At 46.9% G+C, this 20,889-nt stretch overlaps 1 protein-coding gene across 5 annotated transcripts in view; it reads left to right on the forward strand.

The window, feature by feature from the left end:
• Nucleotides 1-20,889, forward strand: part of WDR59 (WD repeat domain 59) — a 90,107-nt gene that overhangs the window by 9,760 nt on the left and 59,458 nt on the right. For 2 of the 5 annotated variants that reach the window (XM_030581208.1, XM_030581210.1), the window contains exons 2-5: nucleotides 2,177-2,226; nucleotides 4,480-4,615; nucleotides 19,679-19,764; nucleotides 20,709-20,789. In XM_030581208.1, coding sequence (XP_030437068.1) covers nucleotides 2,177-2,226; nucleotides 4,480-4,615; nucleotides 19,679-19,764; nucleotides 20,709-20,789 — 353 coding nt within the window. Of the gene's footprint in view, nucleotides 1-373; nucleotides 513-2,176; nucleotides 2,227-4,479; nucleotides 4,616-19,678; nucleotides 19,765-20,708; nucleotides 20,790-20,889 lie in introns of those variants that run through there. The other 3 variants (XM_030581209.1, XM_030581211.1, XM_030581212.1) reach the window with 3 other exon arrangements.

The raw sequence follows: 20,889 nt of genomic DNA on the forward strand, positions 1-20,889 counted from the left end.
AGACTACTCAGGGGAATACAGGTATAGTTGCCCTGAACTGTGTGAGAAATATGGCAAATCCTCCTTCCCTTTGCTACGTTGCTGTAAATGTAATAACCCACTTTGTACTAGTAAGTCTGTTTGCAGTTCTTAACCGGAGTCCAGGAGGGTAGCTTTAGCCCTTACTATCTAGGGTCCTAAATAAGGGAGTAGTTTTAAATTCTTCACTGCAGGGTTTGGAGAAATGTATGAGACCCCCTACTAGCCAGAACAGAACAATACCAACACTAGAAAATGTAGAGAGGGCAGCCAGCATTACCCTGCTCATACGTTTTGCAAGCCAGGCAACAGAGTAAAACTGACATATATATTTATTCTTTTTTCTGCTGCCCAGTAAGTAGCTGTGAAGCTGACCAGAGTCTTGTTAATTTCATGCTGATACTGCTTGACAAAGCTCTGATCAGCAGTAGAAGTACACCTCTACGCCGAGATAATGCGGTCCTCTGGAGCCAAAAAATCTTACCGCACTATAGGTGAGACTGCGTTATATTGAACTTGCTTTGGTCCCCTGCTCCTTGTCCCCTGACTGCCCCCTACCCAGCCCCCCTGTCCACACCCCCAGCCCCCTGACAGGCACTCACCAGCAGAGGTGGGAAGTGGAGCAGCATGGCCCCAGCCCGCTCCACTCTGCCAGCTCCCAGCCTCAGTGCTCAGCTTCTCGTTGCCGGTGAGTGCGGGGAGGTTGGGGAAAGGACGTCCCCCGCACTCACCTGCAATGGGAAGCAGAGCGACACGGCCCCAGCTCACTCCGCTTTCCTTGCCCCGGCCCCAGCCATGTTGCTAGGAGTGGACGGGGAAGGTCCCACACTCACCTGCAGCGGGAAGCAGAGCGACACGGCCCCAGCTCACTCCGCTTTCCTTGCCCCGGCCCCAGCCATGTTGCTAGGAGAGGATGGGGAGCGGGGAAGGTCCCACACTCACCTGCAGCGGGAAGCGGAGCAGCCCAGCCAGCCAGCTCCACTCTGCCAGTTCCCAGCTGCGGCGCTCCACTTCCTGCCGCAGGTGAGTACAGGGGGCGTCCTTTCCCCAACCTCCCTGCACTCACCTGCGGTGGAGGAAGTGGAACAGCCCGGCTCCAGCCCACTCCACTCCACCAACTCCCAGCCGCGGCTCTCCACTTCCCACCACAGGGGAGTACGGGGGGCATCCTTTCCTCAACCTCCCCGCATTCACTGGCGGCGGGAAGTGGAGTGCCCCGGCTGCAACTGACTCGCTGATCAGTGAAAGCACTGCTTTATCGTGTTGTGTGCGAACCCGTTTACATCGGGTCGCGTTATATCGGGATAGAGGTGTACTGGAGCTATCTAGCTGTCTGCAGACTTAGGCTGATGGCACTACATTGCTTTACAGTCAGGTCATATTCAGAAGCTTATCTTTGCAACCATGAGAGCTAGAAGTTTTTTTAATTACATCTAAATTATATGTAAATTGATGGCTTAGGCCCTTGGCTTTCCAGATAAAGCTTCCCACGCACCGTTAGCACATAGATGTCAATTTTTCAAAACCTGCCTAGTTTTCTCTTCCTGCAGAATCTTATCTGCCAATCTGTTCTGTCTCAATCTCCTGGAGGGACTTTGGGGTCTCTTAGTTTCCATCAATAGGAAAGTCCAACATAAAGAAGACTCTGATATATCTTAGCCATCTTCCATTTGTGCATGTCTGGCCTACTGAAGTGGTCACACTTTACACATGTACAGGATTGTAAAAGAGGTCCCTGGAATAAAAGCAGGATTAAGATGTTTTTAAAAGCTTCTTCACAACAGGAATAGAACCACATTAATAATAATCATTATAGAACAGTGATTAAAAGGTTTCATCTGTGGTTGCAGAGTTAAGGGAAATGAAGTAAACTCTCAGTGCTTGCAGCTGTGTCTGTCATATCTGTTCTTCAACCTACACTACATCATCACACTACCTTCAACCTTCAGATCAACTCCGCATCCCAGATTCTGTAATTTGTGGGGGAAGATAATTCTTCTATCTCTGATGTCAGTCAAGCTTTGCTTCTACCCTACCAGCTTGGGCCTTCTTGAAGATAAGCGGGCAGGCTTTACTTCAGGATTTCAATCTTGCACATAGTTTTGTTTGACTAGAAACTTAAACTGATGGGTGTAATTTAGTTTTTTCTCTTTGACAGGCAACTGCTATGTCAGTGGATTGTCTTGGACAGCATGCAGTGCTCTCTGGGTGAGTGTCACATTCTCCAATAGACATTTGTGGAAATCTCTTTCAGAAGTCAAATCAGTGGCCTTCAGGGTGATCTTGATTGAAAAACTGATGTAGTGTTGGAGGAGGGTGAAACTGAATTATATTCAGAGCTTTCTGGGTCACGTTTCCAACATGATGGAGAGATAAGAGACAGAAATGTTAACTCAAACACTGCTGCTGTTTCTGCAGTGAATGCTTTCCTGATGACACCAGTGGAGTCTTTGGAGTGTCACTTAACTAGTATGGCCATCTGGAATTCTATTTGAAGTACAGATCACTCATGGTTTTCTTTAGAATCATAAATTCATAGAATCATAGAATATCAAGGTTGGAAGGGACCTCAGGAGGTCATCTAGTCCAACACTCTGCTCAAAGCAGGGCCAATCTCCAGACAGATTTTTACCCCAGTTCTCTAAATGGCCTCCTCAAGGATTGAACTCATAACCCTGGGTTTAGCAGGCCAATGCTCAAACCACTGAGCTGTCCTTCCCCCCAATTGATTCATAGGCTCTTAAATTATGCAAGTGGGTGGGAGATCCTTTATTTTGCTGTCAATTCCCCTTCCAGGTAAATCCATGCAGTATGGTCAGCTACTAAATTAATGCCTCAATTTATCCTACCGAAGCTTTTCAAAGCCCATCTCCCTGACCCCACATTTCCTTTTGTATAGGACCCTGGTGTATCACTTCCTTGTGTGGCAAGGTGTGTGTGAGGAACTGGAGGGAGTGATCTGAGAGCACCTGACCCCTATTTACATTGGCCCTTGCCTTCTCTGTCTCTGGATCCTGAAGGGAAACGTGAGAGAAAAGTACAAGTGTCTCTCTTATAAATTAGAACTTAGTTTGAGCAACCCTTGGGCTCTGACATTCCCCTGAGTGTACACCACAGAATCAGGCCTCCAACAAATGAATTATGTATTTGAAAAGTGCAAACCACTGTGCTTACGCGCTGGAGCACCGTCACCAAGATATGGAGGGACTAGTTAGGTTATACCAGGCCCAGAGGAGGTCAGGACAAGGATGGGGAGCAGCTACCATCATGGTCCTCTAGTGATGTGTGATGGCATAACCCTGCAGAATGCATGCCTGGCCCTGCAGTTCCAGTTGTTGAAACCCTCTAGATTGGCATGGCATGTTAGCAGGTGCCATAGATACTAGACTTTCGAGGCACCTGCTCCCTTTAGCACTGTGATTCTGAAGCCTCCTGAGTGGCTGCTCGAGATGCATGTGCTTTGCTCCCTCCTGTCACATTACTGTGAGCTGATAACTAATGGCCATGTGCTAATGGAACATTACCAGCCATTAGCATGTTCTTTTCAAAATGAAAGATGTGGCTGCAGCTGTCTGGCTGACTCCATGGTTGTCTCAATGGTCGTTCCTCTCTCTACTGCTCCTGTCTCTTAGATACCCATCTCCCATCCCCAAGCCTGCCTGTTCCTTGCAATCACCCCCCTCAGTGCCACTTTGTCCACAGCAGTGTCTGATTTGAACAGGAACAGCAGGCCGGGCAGCCAGTGTAGGTCTAACTGGATACCATTCCCACTTGCACCTTTTGATTTGCACATGTCAGTAACATAGCTAGCTTGCCTGGGTTTATAATGGCTTAGGGGGCAGCCCTGCAATTTTGAAAATCTGCTGTCTGTGCCACGCCCACAGTTGAGCCCATTCCCAAGCCTCTGTCTGCCAGCATGCCCAGCACCCTTTGAAAACCCTGCACATGTCTGTCTCCCACACGTAAGAGAGGCTCAGCGGCCTTACGCTTCTGAGAATGTAGCCTGAGATGATTTTAAAAGGCTTGGTTTGCAAAGGAAACCCAGCTGTCTTCCTGTTCCTCCTCTTGGCAGTGCTATCAGAGCACCCAGAACAGCTGCCTGCTTACTATATATCTGACCCTTGTGTGGTCAATAATAAGTAATTCAGGACATTCTAGCACCAGCCTTTTGTAAAAGTAACTTTAGCAGTCCTGTTATCCTCTTATATTTTCTCACTCTCCTTGGATCCTCTCTAACTTATCACTGTCCCCCATCTGATCATTTCTACACTTTTGACTTCACACACTTCACAAAAGGGGATTGAGGGAATTCAGCATTTGCAGGAGTAACTTTTATTTCTGCTTTATCAAATGCTTCTCTCTTTTTTTTTTTTTTTTTTGCATCGTAGACAGATTGTTAGGTCAGCTTGGTTTCAGGCCAGTCGTGATAATGCAGGCTCTTTGTGTGTATGTGCCTTGTAGCCGTCGTTTCCTCTACATAGTTAACCTGGACATGCCGACCGAAGGTCACCGCAAGATCTCCCGTCAGAGCAAGTGGGACATTGGGGCTGTGCAGTGGAACCCACATGACAGCTATGCACACTACTTTGCAGCTTCGGTGAGCTCACTCTTACACTTACATCTCCATGAATGCCCTAGTTCTGCAGTTGGATCCTCACAAGTGGAACCTTTGCCTCTACAAGGCTAGTGGGGCTCAGGAGTGGCAGAAGTGTGGGGTGGGGGAACACCGGCTCCTGAACTGTGGCCCAGCCCCCTGATGTCCCTTCCCCTGAGGCCCCACCCCCATCACTCACCTTTATGCCAGTGAAAAGTTAAAAGTGTTGGGGCCATGCCTCCTGACCCCACTCTGTTCCAGCACCCCTGGCAGGGCTCTATGCAGGCACAAGAGTAGGGTCTATATACCTAGCTGTGCAAATCATATTGCAAGATCAGGGCTTATGTTTGGTTTATTGCTGGCAAGGTGGTAGTTCTCAGTTACTGGTCAGTGGATGATGATTCTGGATGTCTCTTACTTGTCTTTTCTCAAATAGATCAGGCCCACAAATTATCATTATCCAATAGGGAATGATGGGCTCTGCATTTTCTAACCCTTCCATTTTGTTACATGACTTACAAGTGTGTTAAATTTCTTGGTCTGTACTAGAGTGCAAGAGGGGAGGACTCCTGTCTCAGACTGAGAAAGCGGGACAATCAGCAAGTTATTTTAAGTGCCTATACACAAGCAGGAAAACAAGCAGGGAGAACTGGAAGTCCTGGCACGGTCAAGGAACTCTGATGCGATTGGAATAACAGAGACTTGGTGGGATAGCTCACATAACTGGAGTACTGTCATGGATGGATATAAACTGTTCAGGAAGGATAGGCATGGCAGAAATGGTGGGGGAGTTGCATTGTATGTAAGAGAGGAGTATGACTGCTCAGAGCTCCAGTATGAAACTGCAGAAAAATCTGAGTGTCTCTGGATTAAGTTTAGAAGTATGAGCAACAACGGTGATGTGGTGGTGGGAGTCTGCTATAGAGCACCAGACCAGGGGGATGAGGTGGATGAGGCTTTCTTCTGGCAACTAGCAAAAGTTACTAGATCACAGGCCATTGTTCTCATGGGAGACTTTAATCACCCTGATATCTGCTGGGCGAGCAATACAGCGGTGCACAGACAATCCAGGAAGTTTTTGGAAAGTGTAGGGGACAATTTCCTAGTGCAAGTGCTGGAGGAACCAGCTAGGCGCAGAGCTCTTCCAAATCTGCTGCTCACAAACTGGGAAGAATTACTAGGGGAAGCAAAAGTGGATGGGAACCTGGGAGGCAGTGACCATGAGATGGTTAAGTTCAGGATCCTGACAGAAGGAAGAAAGGAGAGCAGCAGAATACGGAGCCTGGACTTCAGAAAAGCAGACTTCGACTCCCACAGGGAACTGATGAGCAGGATTCCCTGGGAAAATAACATGAGGGGCAAAAGAGTCCAGGAGAGCTGGCTGCATTTTAAAGAATCCTTATTGAGGTTGCAGGAAAAAAACATCCTGATGTGTAGCAAGAATAGTAAATACAGCAGGAGACCAGCTTGGCTTAACAGTGAAATCCTTGCTGATCTTAAACGCAAAAAAGAAGCTTACAAGAAGTGGAAGATTGGACTAGTGACCAGGGAGGAGTATAAAAATATTGCTCAGGCATGCAGGAGTGAAATCAGGAAGGCCAAATCACACTTCGAGTTGCAGCTAGCAAGAGATGTTAAGAGTAACAAGAAGGGTTTCTTCAGGTATGTTAGCAACAAGAAGAAAGACAAGGAAAGTGTGGGCCCATTACTGAATGAGGGAGGCAACCTAGTGACAGAGGATGTGGAAAAAGCTAATGTACTCAATGCTTTTTTTACCTCTGTCTTCACAAACAAGATCAGCTCCCAAACTGCTGCACTGGGCAGCACAGCATGGGGAGGAGGTGACCAGCCCTCTGTGGAGAAAGAAGTGGTTCAGGACTATTTAGAAAAACTGGACGAGCACAAGTCTTAGAATCATAGAACCATAGAATCTCAGGGTTGGAAGGGACCTCAGGAGGTCATCTAGTCCAACTCCCTGCTCAAAGCAGGACCAATTCCCAACTAAATCATCCCAGCCAGGGCTTTGTCAAGCCTGACCTTAAAAATCTATAAGGAGGGTGCTAAAGGAGTTGGTGGATGTGGCTGCAGAGCCATTGGCCATTATCTTTGAAAACTCATGGCGAACGGGGGAGGTCCCGGATAACGGGAAAAAGGCTAATGTAGTGCCCATCTTTAAAAAAGGGAAGGAGGAGGAGCCGGGGAACTACAGGCCAGTCAGCCTTACCTCATTCCCTGGAAAAATCATTTAGCAGGTCCTCAAGGAATCAATTCTGGCTGGATGAATGGACTATAAGGTGGATAGAAAGCTGGATAGATCATCGGGCTCAACAGGTAGTAATCAATGGGCTCCATGCAGGGCTGGCTCCAGGGTTTTTACCATCCCAAGCAGCAAAAAAAAAAAAGTCGTGATCTGCAGCTCTACCGCTGCCGCTTCAGTCTTCGGCAGCAATTTGGCAGGTGGTGCTTCGCTCCAAGAGAGACCGAGGGACTCGCTGCCGAAGACCTGGACGTGCCACCCCTCACAGTTGGCCACCTCAAGCAACTGCTTGCTGGGCTGGTGCCTGGATCCGGCCCTGCTCCATGTCTAGTTGGCAGCCAGTTTCAAGCGTAGTGCCCCCCCAGGCGTGAGTTCTGAGGCTGGTTTTGTTCAATATCTTCATTAATGATCTGGAGGATGGCATGGAATGCACTCTCAAAAAGTTTGCAGATGACACTAAACTGGGAGGAGTGGTAGATATGCTGGAGGGTAGGGATAGGATAAAGAGGGACCTAGACAAATTAGAGGATTGGGTCAAAAGAAACCTGATGAGTTCAACAAGGACAAGTGCAGAGTCCTGCACTGAGGACGGAAGAATCCCATTCACTGTTACTGACTAGGGACCGAATTGCTAGGAAGCAGTTCTACAGAAAAGGTTGTAGAGGTTACAGTGGATGGGAAGCTGGATATGAGTCAACAGTGTGCCCTTGTTTGGAGCTGGCTGGGAAATAGAGGGACGCTCCGACCAACAGGGCTGTGGACTCCCTGGGGCCCCCAGATGGACCCAACTAAAGGGGGTCCTGTTGTCTGTAGCTGCAAGACCTGTTTTGGACTGTGTTCCTGTCGTCTAAATAAACATTCTGTGTTACTGGCTGGCTGAGAGTCATGGTGAATCGCAGAAAACCAGGGGTGCAGGGCCTTGTCTTCCCCAAACTCCGTGACAATGGTAGATACGCTGGAGGGTTGGAATAGGATACAGAGGGACCTAGACAAATTAGAGGATTGGGTCAAAAGAAACCTGATGAGGTTCAACAAGGACAAGTGCAGAGTCCTGCACTTAAGATGGAAGAATCCCATGCACAGCTACAGATTAGGGACTGAATGGCTAGGCAGCAGTTCTGCAGAAAAGGACCTATGGGGTTGCAGTGGACGAGAACCTGGATATGAGTCGACAGTGTGCCCTTGTTGCCAAGAAGGCTAATGGCATTTTGGGCTGTATAAGTAGGGGCATTACCAGTAGACGAGGGATGTGATCATTCCCCTTTATTCTGCACTGGTGAGGCCTCATCAGGAGTACTGTGTCCAGTTTTGGGCCCCACACTACAAGAAGGATGTGGAAGAATTGGAAAGAGTCCAGCGGAGGACAACAAAAATGATTAGGGAACTGAAGCACATGACTTATGAGGAGAGGCTGAGGGAACTGGGATTGTTTAGTCTACAGAAGAGAAGAGTGAGGGGAGATTTGATAGCTGCTTTCAACTACCTGAAAGGGGGTTCCAAAGAGGAGGGATCTAGACCGTTCTCAGTGGTAGCAGATGACAGAACAAGGAGTAATGGTCTCAAATTGCAGTGGGGGAGGTTTAGGTTGGATATTAGAAAAGGTTTTTCACTAGGAGGGTGGTGAAGCACTGGAATGGGTTCCCTAGCGAGGAGGTGGAATCTCCTTCCCTAGAGGTTTCTAAGGTCAGGCTTGACAAAGCCCTGGCTGGGATGATTTAGTTGGGGATTGGTCCTGCTTTGAGCATGGTGATGGACTAGATACCTCCTGAGGTCCTTCTAACCCTTATATTCTATGATTCTATTTTATTCTTAGCATTGCTGATGGGATGTGGTTCTTGACCAAGCCTGTAAATAAAGTCAGTCAGTATTGGCTCACCTCCATAACAAACACAGGAGGGTGAAAAAAGAGTTGGGGTTTGCAAATGGGCAAAGGACCTAGTTAGTAAGGAATGAATGGTTTTGGTATAAAGAAGTTAATAAGATGGCACATAGACTAAAAAGCAATAATGTAAAACTGTATCTAAAGAGGGCTGACATGGAGATCCACATGCACCCTAGCTTCGATTTCCAGCCCTGATCCTCACTGTCTGCACGAACCAGGTCCTGCAGTGATAGAGGCAGTGTGCTGAGCCCCTGCTAAGCCTGTCTCCTGCCCCTTTGCAGAGACACACCAGTTGATTGGTCACAGGCTCTGAACAGACGTTTTTCCATTCAGCTCTCAAGATGGTGGCTGTGTTGGCCTCATCCATCTCCTGGCATAGTCTTAAATGATCCACCTTGGAGAGCCCAGGGGTTATTTATTTATTTCTCTGAACAAACTCGTAGTTGGAAGGTTTTCCCATGTTTTGTCGTGCAGTGACTTTCACATTGAAACTAAAGGTGGTTTTAAAATAAAAAATGGAGACGCAGAGGAATCCTTCTACGTTTGTTGCTCTGACCCATGAGACAAATGACAGGTGTCTTATCAGTGCCTTCAGGCAACTGGCTCTTCCTAAATGGCTTACAAAAAGGTGCCCTTCACTACTGCTTTTGATACTGACAGCCTTTGATGATCACAGGCAATAATACCTGGCAGCCCAAAAGCAATGTTAGTTGCAAGCCAAGGAGGAGGCTTCTTGCCAAATGCAGGCTGAAAAAGGAATTCAGTGTCCTCGCAATGCTGGTTCCAGCAGCAAGACAACTTCCTGGGAATGCTTAGCTAAGCAGCATGAACTTTGCTAACTCCCAGTGAACCAGGGGGTCCCTCCAGGTAGCCTTGCCTTCAGAAGAGCAGTGCTAAAGTTCTAACCCAGCGTCCTCAAGACTCAGAGAATCCTTTTGTTCCCCCATAATAAGCTGCAGTTTGCACCAAGCCTGCCTAGAAACAAATTCCATTGTGTTTCAGTGTCTTCCTAATAGGTTTATAGGCATCCTCATTGCTGAAGCAGGTCAGGGAAGGAGTTTGCGTTAGGGCTCACGTAGCGGCACCCCATCTCCAGGCCAGAGTACCGTCCTCTTTTTCCCTTGTTGTTGGCTGACGTTCCAGTGGCAGTGTGGAAGAAGGCTCTCCATAGGCTAAAACTTACTCTATCTAATTTGGAGGCAGGAATGCTAGAGTCCTTTCCCTTGAAGTCTGTGTAATGTTCTCAAGACACTTCTGAAGTCTTCAATGGTTTTCAAGATTCTTTTTAGATAGCGGGTCAGCCCTCTCTAGTGAACTGCACCTTCAGTGGCCCTTTATGGCTGTGCGCAGGGGGTGTGAAACACCACCACTGACTTGGGAGCGATTCACATTTCATTTGCGTGCTGTAACTGACTGCAGATAGTGCAGGCAGAGAGGAAATCCATCCCAGTTCTTATTTTTTGGCTCCTTCCCACAGGAATCCACACACACATTCTCTCCTTGCGCCTGGCTCTGACTAGAGTCTGGCCTGGGAAAGTTCATGCCCTTCTGTTCCTGTGACGCTGTTATTCCCCTGCCTTCAGGATAGTCAAACATTCCTCCAAGAAGGGGTGAACAGATCCCTCTGAAGCCATTGCTCATACTTGCCCTGAGGAGTGGTTGTTGGGAAGCACTCATGGAGTGTGCAGCTGTCGGTCTCTGGAACCAGGGGCTGTACTGCCAGAGATGCCACCTCCCGGCTGACATGTGCCACTGAGGTCCTGAGATACCTGCTGACACATCCTACAAAGAGATGAAGTGGTAACGGTGGTGCCCTGACCAAATTCCACTGGGGTACTGGGACTCCACCTCCCCTAAATCCCTTGACGCTTTCAACTGGCTGTGGGAGTCTCCCTATTCTAAGTCCACGTATAGCATTGCTGTCACTGTTAAACAGCTGCCGCATTCCATCACAGAGCTGGAGGGTTGCATTTCAGTGATGGGGAAGTGTTATCCATCTGTAAATACAGAGCTTTGGAATTAATAGTGCTGCATAAATATAAGCTGCCTGTACTCTGCACTCTTATTGTTTCCATCAGGTGTCTGTACTGTTAGAACAAGCAGATAATGAAGATAATTAAATGCAAAAACGTTGTTAATGCAATTAATGTTCTCCAGAATGTCAGGTTCAGGAAAGCTCAAACTTCTGAAAACTGGGCAGGACAGAGTTGAGCTTGGGTCATGTTCAGTGGACTGCTGCTTATCCACTTGCACTATCCAGCTCCTGGGAAAGGTTGAAGCTAACAATTCTGTTAACTCCTTTGTCCATGCATGCTCCATGTAATCGGTTAGATGCAAGAGCAAGCAGAGGACGCTTGCAATGAGCCCTTTTTGAAATAGCATTTAATTTGATTTCCCCCAAAGAGTTGGGGGTGCTGTGGAGAGCCTGGTGTGGTGAGCTGAGCCCTGGTTTTATCTCTGTCTGCGAGTAAAAGGAAAGTTGCCAGAATCTGTCAGCTTTAAGAAAAGCTGTTTTTTCCAGGAGCTTTATCTTCGGAACCCCTTGGCCAAATGGGGCCAAATTTGGATCACTAACAAAATCCCACAGCCCCTGAGGCACACTGAATATCAAGGCAATCCGATTCACTGTTTAGATTTTAGAGTACTTAGTCAAGCTTTACACAGAAAACTGGTCTTAACTCTAGCAGAGCGGCCACTCTGCTGTAACAGGAATGAGTCTTGGAACTACACTATTATTTATTAGGTGTATTACGGTAGTGCCTCGGAGCCCTAGTCATGGACCAAGACCCCATTGTGCTAGGCGCTCTACAAACACAAAACAAAAAGACACTCCCTTCCCCAGAGAGCTTCCAATCTAAGGGTACGTCTACACTACAGGATTATTCCGATTTTACATAAACCGGTTTTGTAAAACAGATTGTATAAAGTCGAGTGCACGTGGCCACACAAAGCACAATAATTTGGCGGTGTGCGTCCAAGTACCGAGGCTAGCGTTGATTTCTGGAGCGTTGCACTGTGGGTAGCTATCCCATAGTTCCCGCAGTCTCCCCCGCCCATTGGAATTCTGGGTTGAGATCCCAATGCATGATGGTGCAAAAACAGTGTCGCGGGTGATTCTGGGTAAATGTCATCTCTCAATCCTTCCTCCGTGAAAGCAACAGCACACAATCATTTCGCGCCCTTTTTCCCTGGATTGCACTGGCAGACGCCGTAGCATGGCAACCATGGAGCCCGTTTTGCCTTTTGTTACTGTCACCGTATGTGTACTGGATGCTGCTGACAGAGGCGGTACTGCAGTGCTACACAGCAGCATTCATTTGCCTTTGCAAGATAGCAGAGACAGTTACCATCCCTATTATACCGTCTGCTGTGCCACTGTAAATTAGCGATGAGATGACAGTTATCAGTCATTCTGTTCCGTCTGCTGCTGTCATAGGTGCTCTTGGCTGGCCTTCGCTGGGGTTGGCCGGGGGCACAAAGACAAAAATGGGAATGACTCCCTGGGTCATTCCCTCCTTTATGTTTTATCTAAAAATAGAGTCAGTCCTGCCTAGAATATGGGGCAAGTGTACTAGAGAACCAGTGTACCAGAGAACCAGAGAGCACAGTCTCTCTGTGTCAGATCCCGCAGAAATGATGAGCTGCATGCCATTCTAGGGGGTGCCCTTGCAACAATCCCACCCGTTGCTTCCCTCCTCCCCCAACCCTCTTGGGCTACTGTTGCAGTGTCCCCCCATTTGTGTGATGAAGTAATAAAGAATGAGGAATAAGAAACACTGACTTTTTAGTGAGATAAAATGTGGGGGAGGCAGCCTCTAGCTGCTATGATAGTCCAGGCAGGACATTAAACGGTGGGGGGGGGAGAGGAGCCCAGCCTTCCACTGCTATGATAGTCGAGGCAGTACAGAATCTTTTCTTTAGACGTGAAAGGTGGGGGCTGATGGAGCTCAGCCCCCAGTTGCTATGATGAAGACGGTTACCAGCCATTCTGTACCATCTGCCGGGAATGACCGGGAGTCATTCCTATTTTTACCCAGGCGCCCCCGGCCCACCTCACTGAGGCCAGCCAGGAGCACTCACAGGATGATGAGGACAGCTACCAGTCATTTTGTACTGTACCATCTGCCACTGGGGAGTGGAAGGGAGAGGAGAGGATGCTGCTGTTCAGTGCCGCAGCACCGCATCTACCAGCAGCATGCAGTAGACATACGGTGCCATTGAAAAAAGTCAAGAAATGATTTTTTCCTCCTTTTTCTTTCACGAGCAGGGGGGGGAATGGATGAGATATACCCTGAACCGCCCCGGAAAATGTGTTTGACCTTACAGGCATTGGGAGCTCAGCCAAGAATGTAAATGCTTTTCAGAGACTGCGGGGACTGTGGGATAGCTGGAGTCCTCAGTCCCCTCTCCCTCCCTCCATGAGCGTCCATTTGATTCTTTGGCTTTCCGTTACGCTTGTCACACAGCACTGTGCTGTGGACTCTGTATCATAGCCTGGAGATTTTTTTCAAACGCTTTGGCATTTTGTCTTCTGGAACGGAACTGTGATAGAACAGATTTGTCTCCCCATACAGTGATCAGATCCAGTATCTCCCATACGGTCCATGCTGGAGCTCTTTTTGGATTTAGGACTGCATCACCACCCGTGCTGGTCAGAGCTCCACGCTGGGCAAACAGGAAATGAAATTCAAAAGTTCGCGGGGCTTTTCCTGTCTACCTGGCCACTGCATCCGAGTGCAGATTGCTTTCCAGAGCGGTCACAGTGGTGCACTGTGGGATAGCGCCCAGAGGCCAATACCGTCAATTTGCGGCCACACTAACCCTAATCCGATATGGTAATACTGATTTCAGCGCTACTCCTCTCATCGAGGAGGAGTACAGAAACCGGTTTAAAGAGCTCTTTATATCGATATAAAGGGCCTCGTTGTGTGGACGGGTGCAGGGTTAAATCTGTTTAACGCTGCTAAATTCGGTTTAAACGCGTAGTGTAGACCAGGCCTAAGTAACAGTTCCAGGGAGATACTTACCATAGATACACCTGGGTCATCCTTGTGGGTCTCCAAACAGCAATGTGAGCTAGGGCCTTCATTCCCAAGCCAAAAGGAGTAGGGACCTCCCTGAAATGCTCTTACTCTAGCAGTCACTCCTTCCTGTTTGGCAGTGGCATTAATGGGTGTTGGGGGACCTGTCATCTACCTGTCATTTAAAACTCCAAGGTAAATCTGAAAAAATGCAAAGGAATTCATGCAGGCTGACTCATGGCTGCTGGTAGTTTGAACGCCACACTCTGGGTACAGAGCCCAGAGAAGGACACTTAGGAAAACATTTGACCTTGGGATTTTGTCTCCATTCTTATTCACCTCTAATTTTGAGTGAATTGAAGTAAGATTTAGGCTTTGAAGAGAGTTTCAAAAGCTTTATCTGCCAATCAGGAATGGGTTAATCTTCATTCCCCTCCCAGTCTGAGCGAAGCCTCTGCCATGAAGGGTTTGACTCATAAGAACATAACATACAAACCTAAGAACGGCCGTACCGGGTCAGACCAAAGATCCATCTAGCCCAGTATGTCTACCGACAGTGGCCAATGCCAGGTGCCCCTGAGGGAGTGAACCTAACAGGCAATGATCAGGTGATCTCTCTCCTGCCATCCATCTCCATCCTCTGACAAACAGAGGCTAGGGACACCATTCCTTACCCATCCTGGCTAATAGCCATTTATGGACTTAACCACCATGAATTTATCCAGTTCTCTATTAAATGCTGTTATAGTCCAGCCTTCACAACCTCCTCAGGTAAGGAGTTCCACAAGTTGACTGTGAGCTGCGTGAAGAAGAACTTCCTTGTATTTGTTTTAAACCTGCTGCCTATTAATTTCATTTGGTGACCCCTAGTTCTTGTATTATGGGAATAAGTAAATAACTTTTCCTTATCTACTTTCTCTACATCACTCATGATTTTATATACTTCTATCATATCCCCCCCTTAGTCTCCTCTTTTCCAAGCGGAAGAGTCCTAGCCTCTTTAATCTTTCCTCATATGGAACCCTCTCGAAACCCCTAGTCATTTTAGTTGCCCTTTTCTGAACCTTTTCTAGTGCCAGTATATCTTTTTTGAGGTGAGGCGACCACATCTGTACACAGTATTCAGGATGTGGGTGTACCATGGATTTATATAAGGGCAATAATATAGTCTCAGTCTTGTTCTCTATCCCCTTTTTAATGATTCCTAACATCCTGTTTGCTTTTTTGACTGCCTCTGCACACTGCGTGGACGTCTTCAGAGAACTATCCATGATGACTCCAAGATCTTTTTCCTGACTTGTTGTAGCTAAATTAGCCCCCATCATATTGTATGTATAGTTGGGGTTATTTTTTCCAATGTGCATTACTTTACATTTATCCATATTAAATTTCTTTTGCCATTTTGTTGCCCAATCGCTTAGTTTTGTGAGATCTTTTTGAAGTTCTTCACAGTCTGCTTTGGTCTTAACTGTCTTGAGCAGTTTAGTATCATCTGCAAACTTTGCCACCTCACTGTTTACCCCTTTCTCCAGATCATTTATGAATAAATTGAATAGGATTGGTCCTAGGACTGACCCTGGGGGAACACCACTAGTTACCCCTCTCCATTGTGAGAATTTATCATTAATTCCTACCCCTTGTTCCCTGTCTTTTAACCAGTTCTCAGTCCATTAAAGGACCTTCCCTTTTATCCCATGACAGCTTAATTTATGTAAGAGTCTTTGGTGAAGGACCTTGTCAAAGGCTTTCTGGAAATCTAAGTACACTATGTCCACTGGATACCCCTTGTCCACATGTTTGTTGACCCCTTCAAAGAACTCTAATAGATTAGTAAGACATGATTTCCCTTTACAGAAACCATGTTGACTATTGCTCAACAGTTTGTTTTTCTGTGTGTCTGACAAGTTTATTCTTAACTATTGTTTCGACTGATTTGCCCGGTACTGATGTTAGACATACCGGTCTGTAACTGCTGGGATCACCTCTAGAGCCCTTTTTAAATATTGGCATTACATTAGCTAACTTCCAGCCATTGGGTACCGAAGCCGATTTAAAGGACAGGTTACAAACCTTAGTTAATAGTTCTGCAACTTTACATTTGAGTTCTTTCAGAACTCTTGGGTGAATGCCATCCGGTCCCGGTGACTTGTTACTGTTAAATTTATCAATTAATTCCAAAACCTCCTTTAGTGACACCTCAATCTGTGACAGTTCCTCAGATTTGTCACTTACAAAGGACGGCTCAGGTTTGGGAATCTCCCTAACATCCTCAGCCATGAAGACTGAAGCAAAGAATCCATTTAGTTTCTCCGCAATGACTTTATCGTCTTTAAGCGCTCCTTTTGTATCTTGATCATCAAGGGGCCCCATTGATTGTTTAGCAGGCTTCCTGCTTCTGATGTACTTAAAAAACATTTTGTTATTCCCTTTTGAGTTTTTGGCTAGCCGTTCTTCAAACTCCTCTTTGGCTTTTCTTATTACACTCTTGCACTTAATTTGGCAGTGTTTATGCTCCTTTCTATTTGCCTCACTAGGGTTTGACTTCCACTTTTTAAAGGAAGTCTTTTTATCTCTCACTGCTTCTTTTACATGGTTGTTAAGCCACGGTGGCTCTTTTTTAGTTCTTTTACTGTGTTTCTTAATTTGGGGTATACATTGAAGTTGGGCCTCTATTAAGGTGTCTTTAAAAAGCACCCATGCAACTTGCAGGGATTTCACTTTAGTCACTGTACCTTTTAACTTCTGTTTAACTAACCCACTCATTTTTGCATAGTTCCCCCTTTTGAAATTAAATGCCACAGTGTTGGGCTGCTGAGATGTTCTTTCCACCACAGGGATGTTGAATGCTATTGTATTATGGTCACTACTTCCAAGCGGTCCTGTTATAGTTACCTCTTGGACCAGCTCCTGAGATCCACTCAGGACTAAATCTAGAGTTGCCTCTCTCCTTGTGGGTTCCCATACCAGCTGCTCCATGAAGCAGTCATTTAAAGTATCGAGAAATTTTATCTCTACATTTTGTCCTGAAGTGAAATGTTCCCAGTCAATATGGGGATAATTGAAATCCCCCACGATTATTGAGTTCTTAATTTTGATAGCCTCTCTAATTTCCCTTAGTATTTCATCATCACTATCACTGTCCTGGTCAGGTGGTCGATAATAGGTCCCAAATGTTATATTCTTATTCGAGCATGAAATTTCTATCCATAGAGATTCTTTGGAACATGTGGATTCACTTAAGATTTTTACTTCATTTGAATCTACATTTTCTTTCACATGTAGTGCCACTCCCACTCCTGCACGACCTGTTCTGTCCTTCCGATATATTTTGTACCCTGGAATGATTGTGTCCCATTGATTGCTCTCAATCCACCAGGTTTCTGTGATGCCTATTATATCAATATCCTCCTTTATCACAAGGCACTCTAGTTCACTCATCTTATTATTTAGACTTCTAGCATTTGTGTACAAGTACTTTAAAAACTTGTCCCTGTTTATTTGTCTGCCCTTTTCTGATGTGTCAGATTCCTTTTTATGTGACTGTTTATCATCTGATCCGGCCCTTACATTATCCTCTTCCGTCCTCTGCTCCTGACTATAACCTGGAGATTCTCTATCATTAGACTCTCCCCTAAGAGAAGTCTGCATCCGATCCACATGCTCCTCTGAAACAGTCGGCTTTCCCCCATCTCCTAGTTTAAAAACTGCTCTACAACCTTTTTAATGTTTAGTGCCAGCAGTCTGGTTCTGCTTTGGTTTAGGTGAGCCCATCTCTCCTGTATAGGCTCCCCCCATCCCAAAAGTTTCCCCAGTTCCTAATGAATGTAAACCCCTCCTCTCTATACCATTGTCTCATCCACGCACTGAGATTCTGAAGCTCTGCCTGCCTACCTGGCCCTGCGCATGGAACTGGGAGCATTTCTGAGAATGCCACCATAGAGGTCCTGGATTTCAGTCTCTTCCCTAGCAGCCTAAATTTGGCCTCCAGGACATCTTTCCTACCCTTTCCAATGTTATTGGTACCTACATGTACCACGACCACTGGCTCCTCCCCAGCACTACACATAAGTCTGTCTAGATGCCTTGAGAGATCCACAACCTTTGCACCAGGCAGGCAAGTCGCCATACGGTTCTCCCGGTCATCACAAACCCAGCTATCTACATTTCTAATGATCCAATCTTCCATTACTAACACCTGCCTTTTCCAGAGGCGGTCAAAAAAGCAAACAGGATGTTAAGAATCATTAAAAAGGGGATAGAGAATAAGACTGAGAATATATTATTGCCCTTATATAAATCCATGGTATGCCAACATCTCGAATACTGCATACAGATGTGGTCTCCTCACCTCAAAAAAGATATGCTGGCACTAGAAAAGGTTCAGAAAAGGGCAACTAAAATGATTAGGGGTTTCGAGAGGGTCCCATATGAGGAAAGATTAAAGAGGCTAGGACTCTTCAGTTTGGAAAAGAGGAGATTAAGGGGGGATCTGATAGAAGTGTGATGTGGAGAAAGTGGATAAGGAAAAGTTATTTACTTATTCCCATAATACAAGAACTAGGGGTCACCAAATGAAATTAATAGGCAGCAGGTTTAAAACAAATACAAGGAAGTTCTTCTTCCCGCAGTGCGCAGTCAGCCTGTGGAACTCCTTACCTGAGGAGGTTGTGAAGGCTGGACTATAACAGTGTTTAAAAGAGAACTGGATAAATTCATGGTGGTTAAGTCCATAAATGGCTATTAGCCAGGATGGGTAAGGAATGGTGTCCCTAGCCTCTGTTTGTCAGAAGATGGATATGGATGGCAGGAGAGAGATCACTTGATCATTGCCTGTTAGGTTCACTCCCTCTGGGGCACCTGGCATTGGCCACTGGCGGTAGACAGATACAGGGCTAGATGGACCTTTGGTCTGACCTGGTACGGCCGTTCTTATTTTCTAGCAACTGGAGAACCCTCCCCCAGAGAGTTAACCTCAGTGCGAGAGGCAATCCCAGCTCCATCTGGAAGGAGGGTCCCTACTATGGGAAGGTTTCCCTCTGCTCCCATTGACTGCTCTGCTTCCCTGGGCCTTTCGTCCGCCTCAACAGCGCAGGACTTGTCTTACCAGAGGTGGGACAATTCTACAGTGTCCCAGAAAGCCTCATCAGCATACCTCTCTGCCTCTCTTAGCTCTTTCAGTTCTGCCACCCTGGCCTCTAAAGTCCATGCGTGGTCTCTGAAGGCCAGGACCTCCTTGCACCGATTGCACACACATGCCACTCACCCACAGGGCAGGTAATCATACATGCTACATTCAGTGCAATAAACTGTATAGCCCCTACTCTGCTGCTGGGCTTCTGCCTGCATTGTCTCCTAGTTAATGAAAGGGTTATTTAAAGCAAGAAGTTTTGAATGTAGTTTGGTTTATAGGTTTTAAGGGGACTAAAGGGAAATGGATAGAACCGGCATGGGACCCCGCTCCCTTCCCACTCCCCCTCCAAACTCCCTTGCGAAACTCCCTGTTAGCAGCCTCTGGTCTCTTGTATAAAAGCCCTGGCCTGTGTGAATGCCCCGCCCACTGATAAGGCTCAGCCAATTACCAGAGGCTTCTAGCTTTCAGACCTCCCTTTGAAGCTCACAGCCTCCAACTGCCAGCCACAGCACACAGTCCTCCAAACAAACACAAGCTCAGCACACAGCAAGTAACCCACAAACGCACACTACAGACAGTCACTTACCCCACAGATGCTGTATTTGCTCCCCCTTCATCTGGAGAACTCCCTTGCGAAACTCCCTGTTAGCAGCCCCTAGTTGCAAAGTCACCAGTAACATACCGTTCCAATCGCAGGGACCCCGAACCTGACAGATCTGGAGCCCTGTCTTGCTCCGTGGGCCTCCACCACCTCATTTCATCCATTTAATTTCAGAGCAACCAGCGAGTTGACCTGTATAAATGGAAAGATGGTAACGGGGAAGTTGGCACGTCGCTGCAAGGGCACACGCGTGTGATCAGGTATGAGAATGAGGAACCCAGCGTCGCTCTGAGGCACTGTAAGGAAAATCAGAGGGCTGGCTTCATAGCTGGTGTACATTGAAGTATAGTTATCACAGCCCCTTTGCTTGGAAAAATTTAGACTATTTTTACCCACTTCCTTAGCCCGTGCTGCCACCACCCCACTGGGAGAAGACATCTGATTTAAAGACAGACCACCCTTCCATGGCTGCAGCATGCACATCTGGTTCAAATTAGCCTCTGGTGGCTTCGGTGCCATTACATTTTCCCATGGCAGTTCTCCTCCTAAAGAACAGCAGCCACCATCAGGGAAACAGACAGCAGTGGGGCTATTAAACTCAATCCCACCTGCGACTTGGACTGACGCCAGATATAGGGCACAGGCTGTCCTTAAGGGCTAAGTTAGTTGCACATTGCACTAGTCCATAGGGAAGCTCTGGAGTCTGATGATGCCAGCGGGTGGGCCTGGGATTGTCACAGAACTAGTGCTTTCATGCTGTGTTGGGGACAGGGTGAAGAAAGCATTTCTCTTTCGCATGTGGATTGTGAAGATTAATTGCAGCCCTTCAGAAAGTTGCCAGCCCTCTCTGGTTGAGAGCTGTGTTTGTGTCACACATACGGCTGTGATGCGCCTGGCAAAATGGAGGGCTAGGGCTAAGAAATGCCTGGCAATCTGGGGTTTGCTGCTAAAATAGCCCCTCTTTGTGGGACTGTGGGCAGAAGTAGTAGCTATAAGGCAGAGTGTGGGGAGGATTGTTTACTTAAAGGAATAAGCTAGGTCTTGCTTTTATTCATGAAGCCTTTAGGAAATCTTAATGCAAATGCCGTGGGTTGTTACGGAAAGGTGTGGAGGTTTGCTTTATGAACTGCCAAAAAGAGAAATGCCAGCCTTGTGATATGTGTGTAACTGACAATTGTATTCTCCTCTGCTTTTGGATTTGCAGTGATTTAGACTGGGCGGTGTTTGAGCCAGACCTGCTGGTCACCAGTTCTGTTGACACGTACATCTATGTTTGGGATATCAAGTAAGGACAAAAGCCTCCACTTTTACGATGTGGGAAGATTACAGGGCTTCTCTTTTCGGTGGCTGGCAGCTTGGAGGGCAAAGTGCTCTCATGCTCTTTC

Source organism: Gopherus evgoodei, chromosome 12 (assembly GCF_007399415.2).
Source record: "Gopherus evgoodei ecotype Sinaloan lineage chromosome 12, rGopEvg1_v1.p, whole genome shotgun sequence".
NCBI classification, from domain to species: Eukaryota; Metazoa; Chordata; order Testudines; family Testudinidae; genus Gopherus; species Gopherus evgoodei.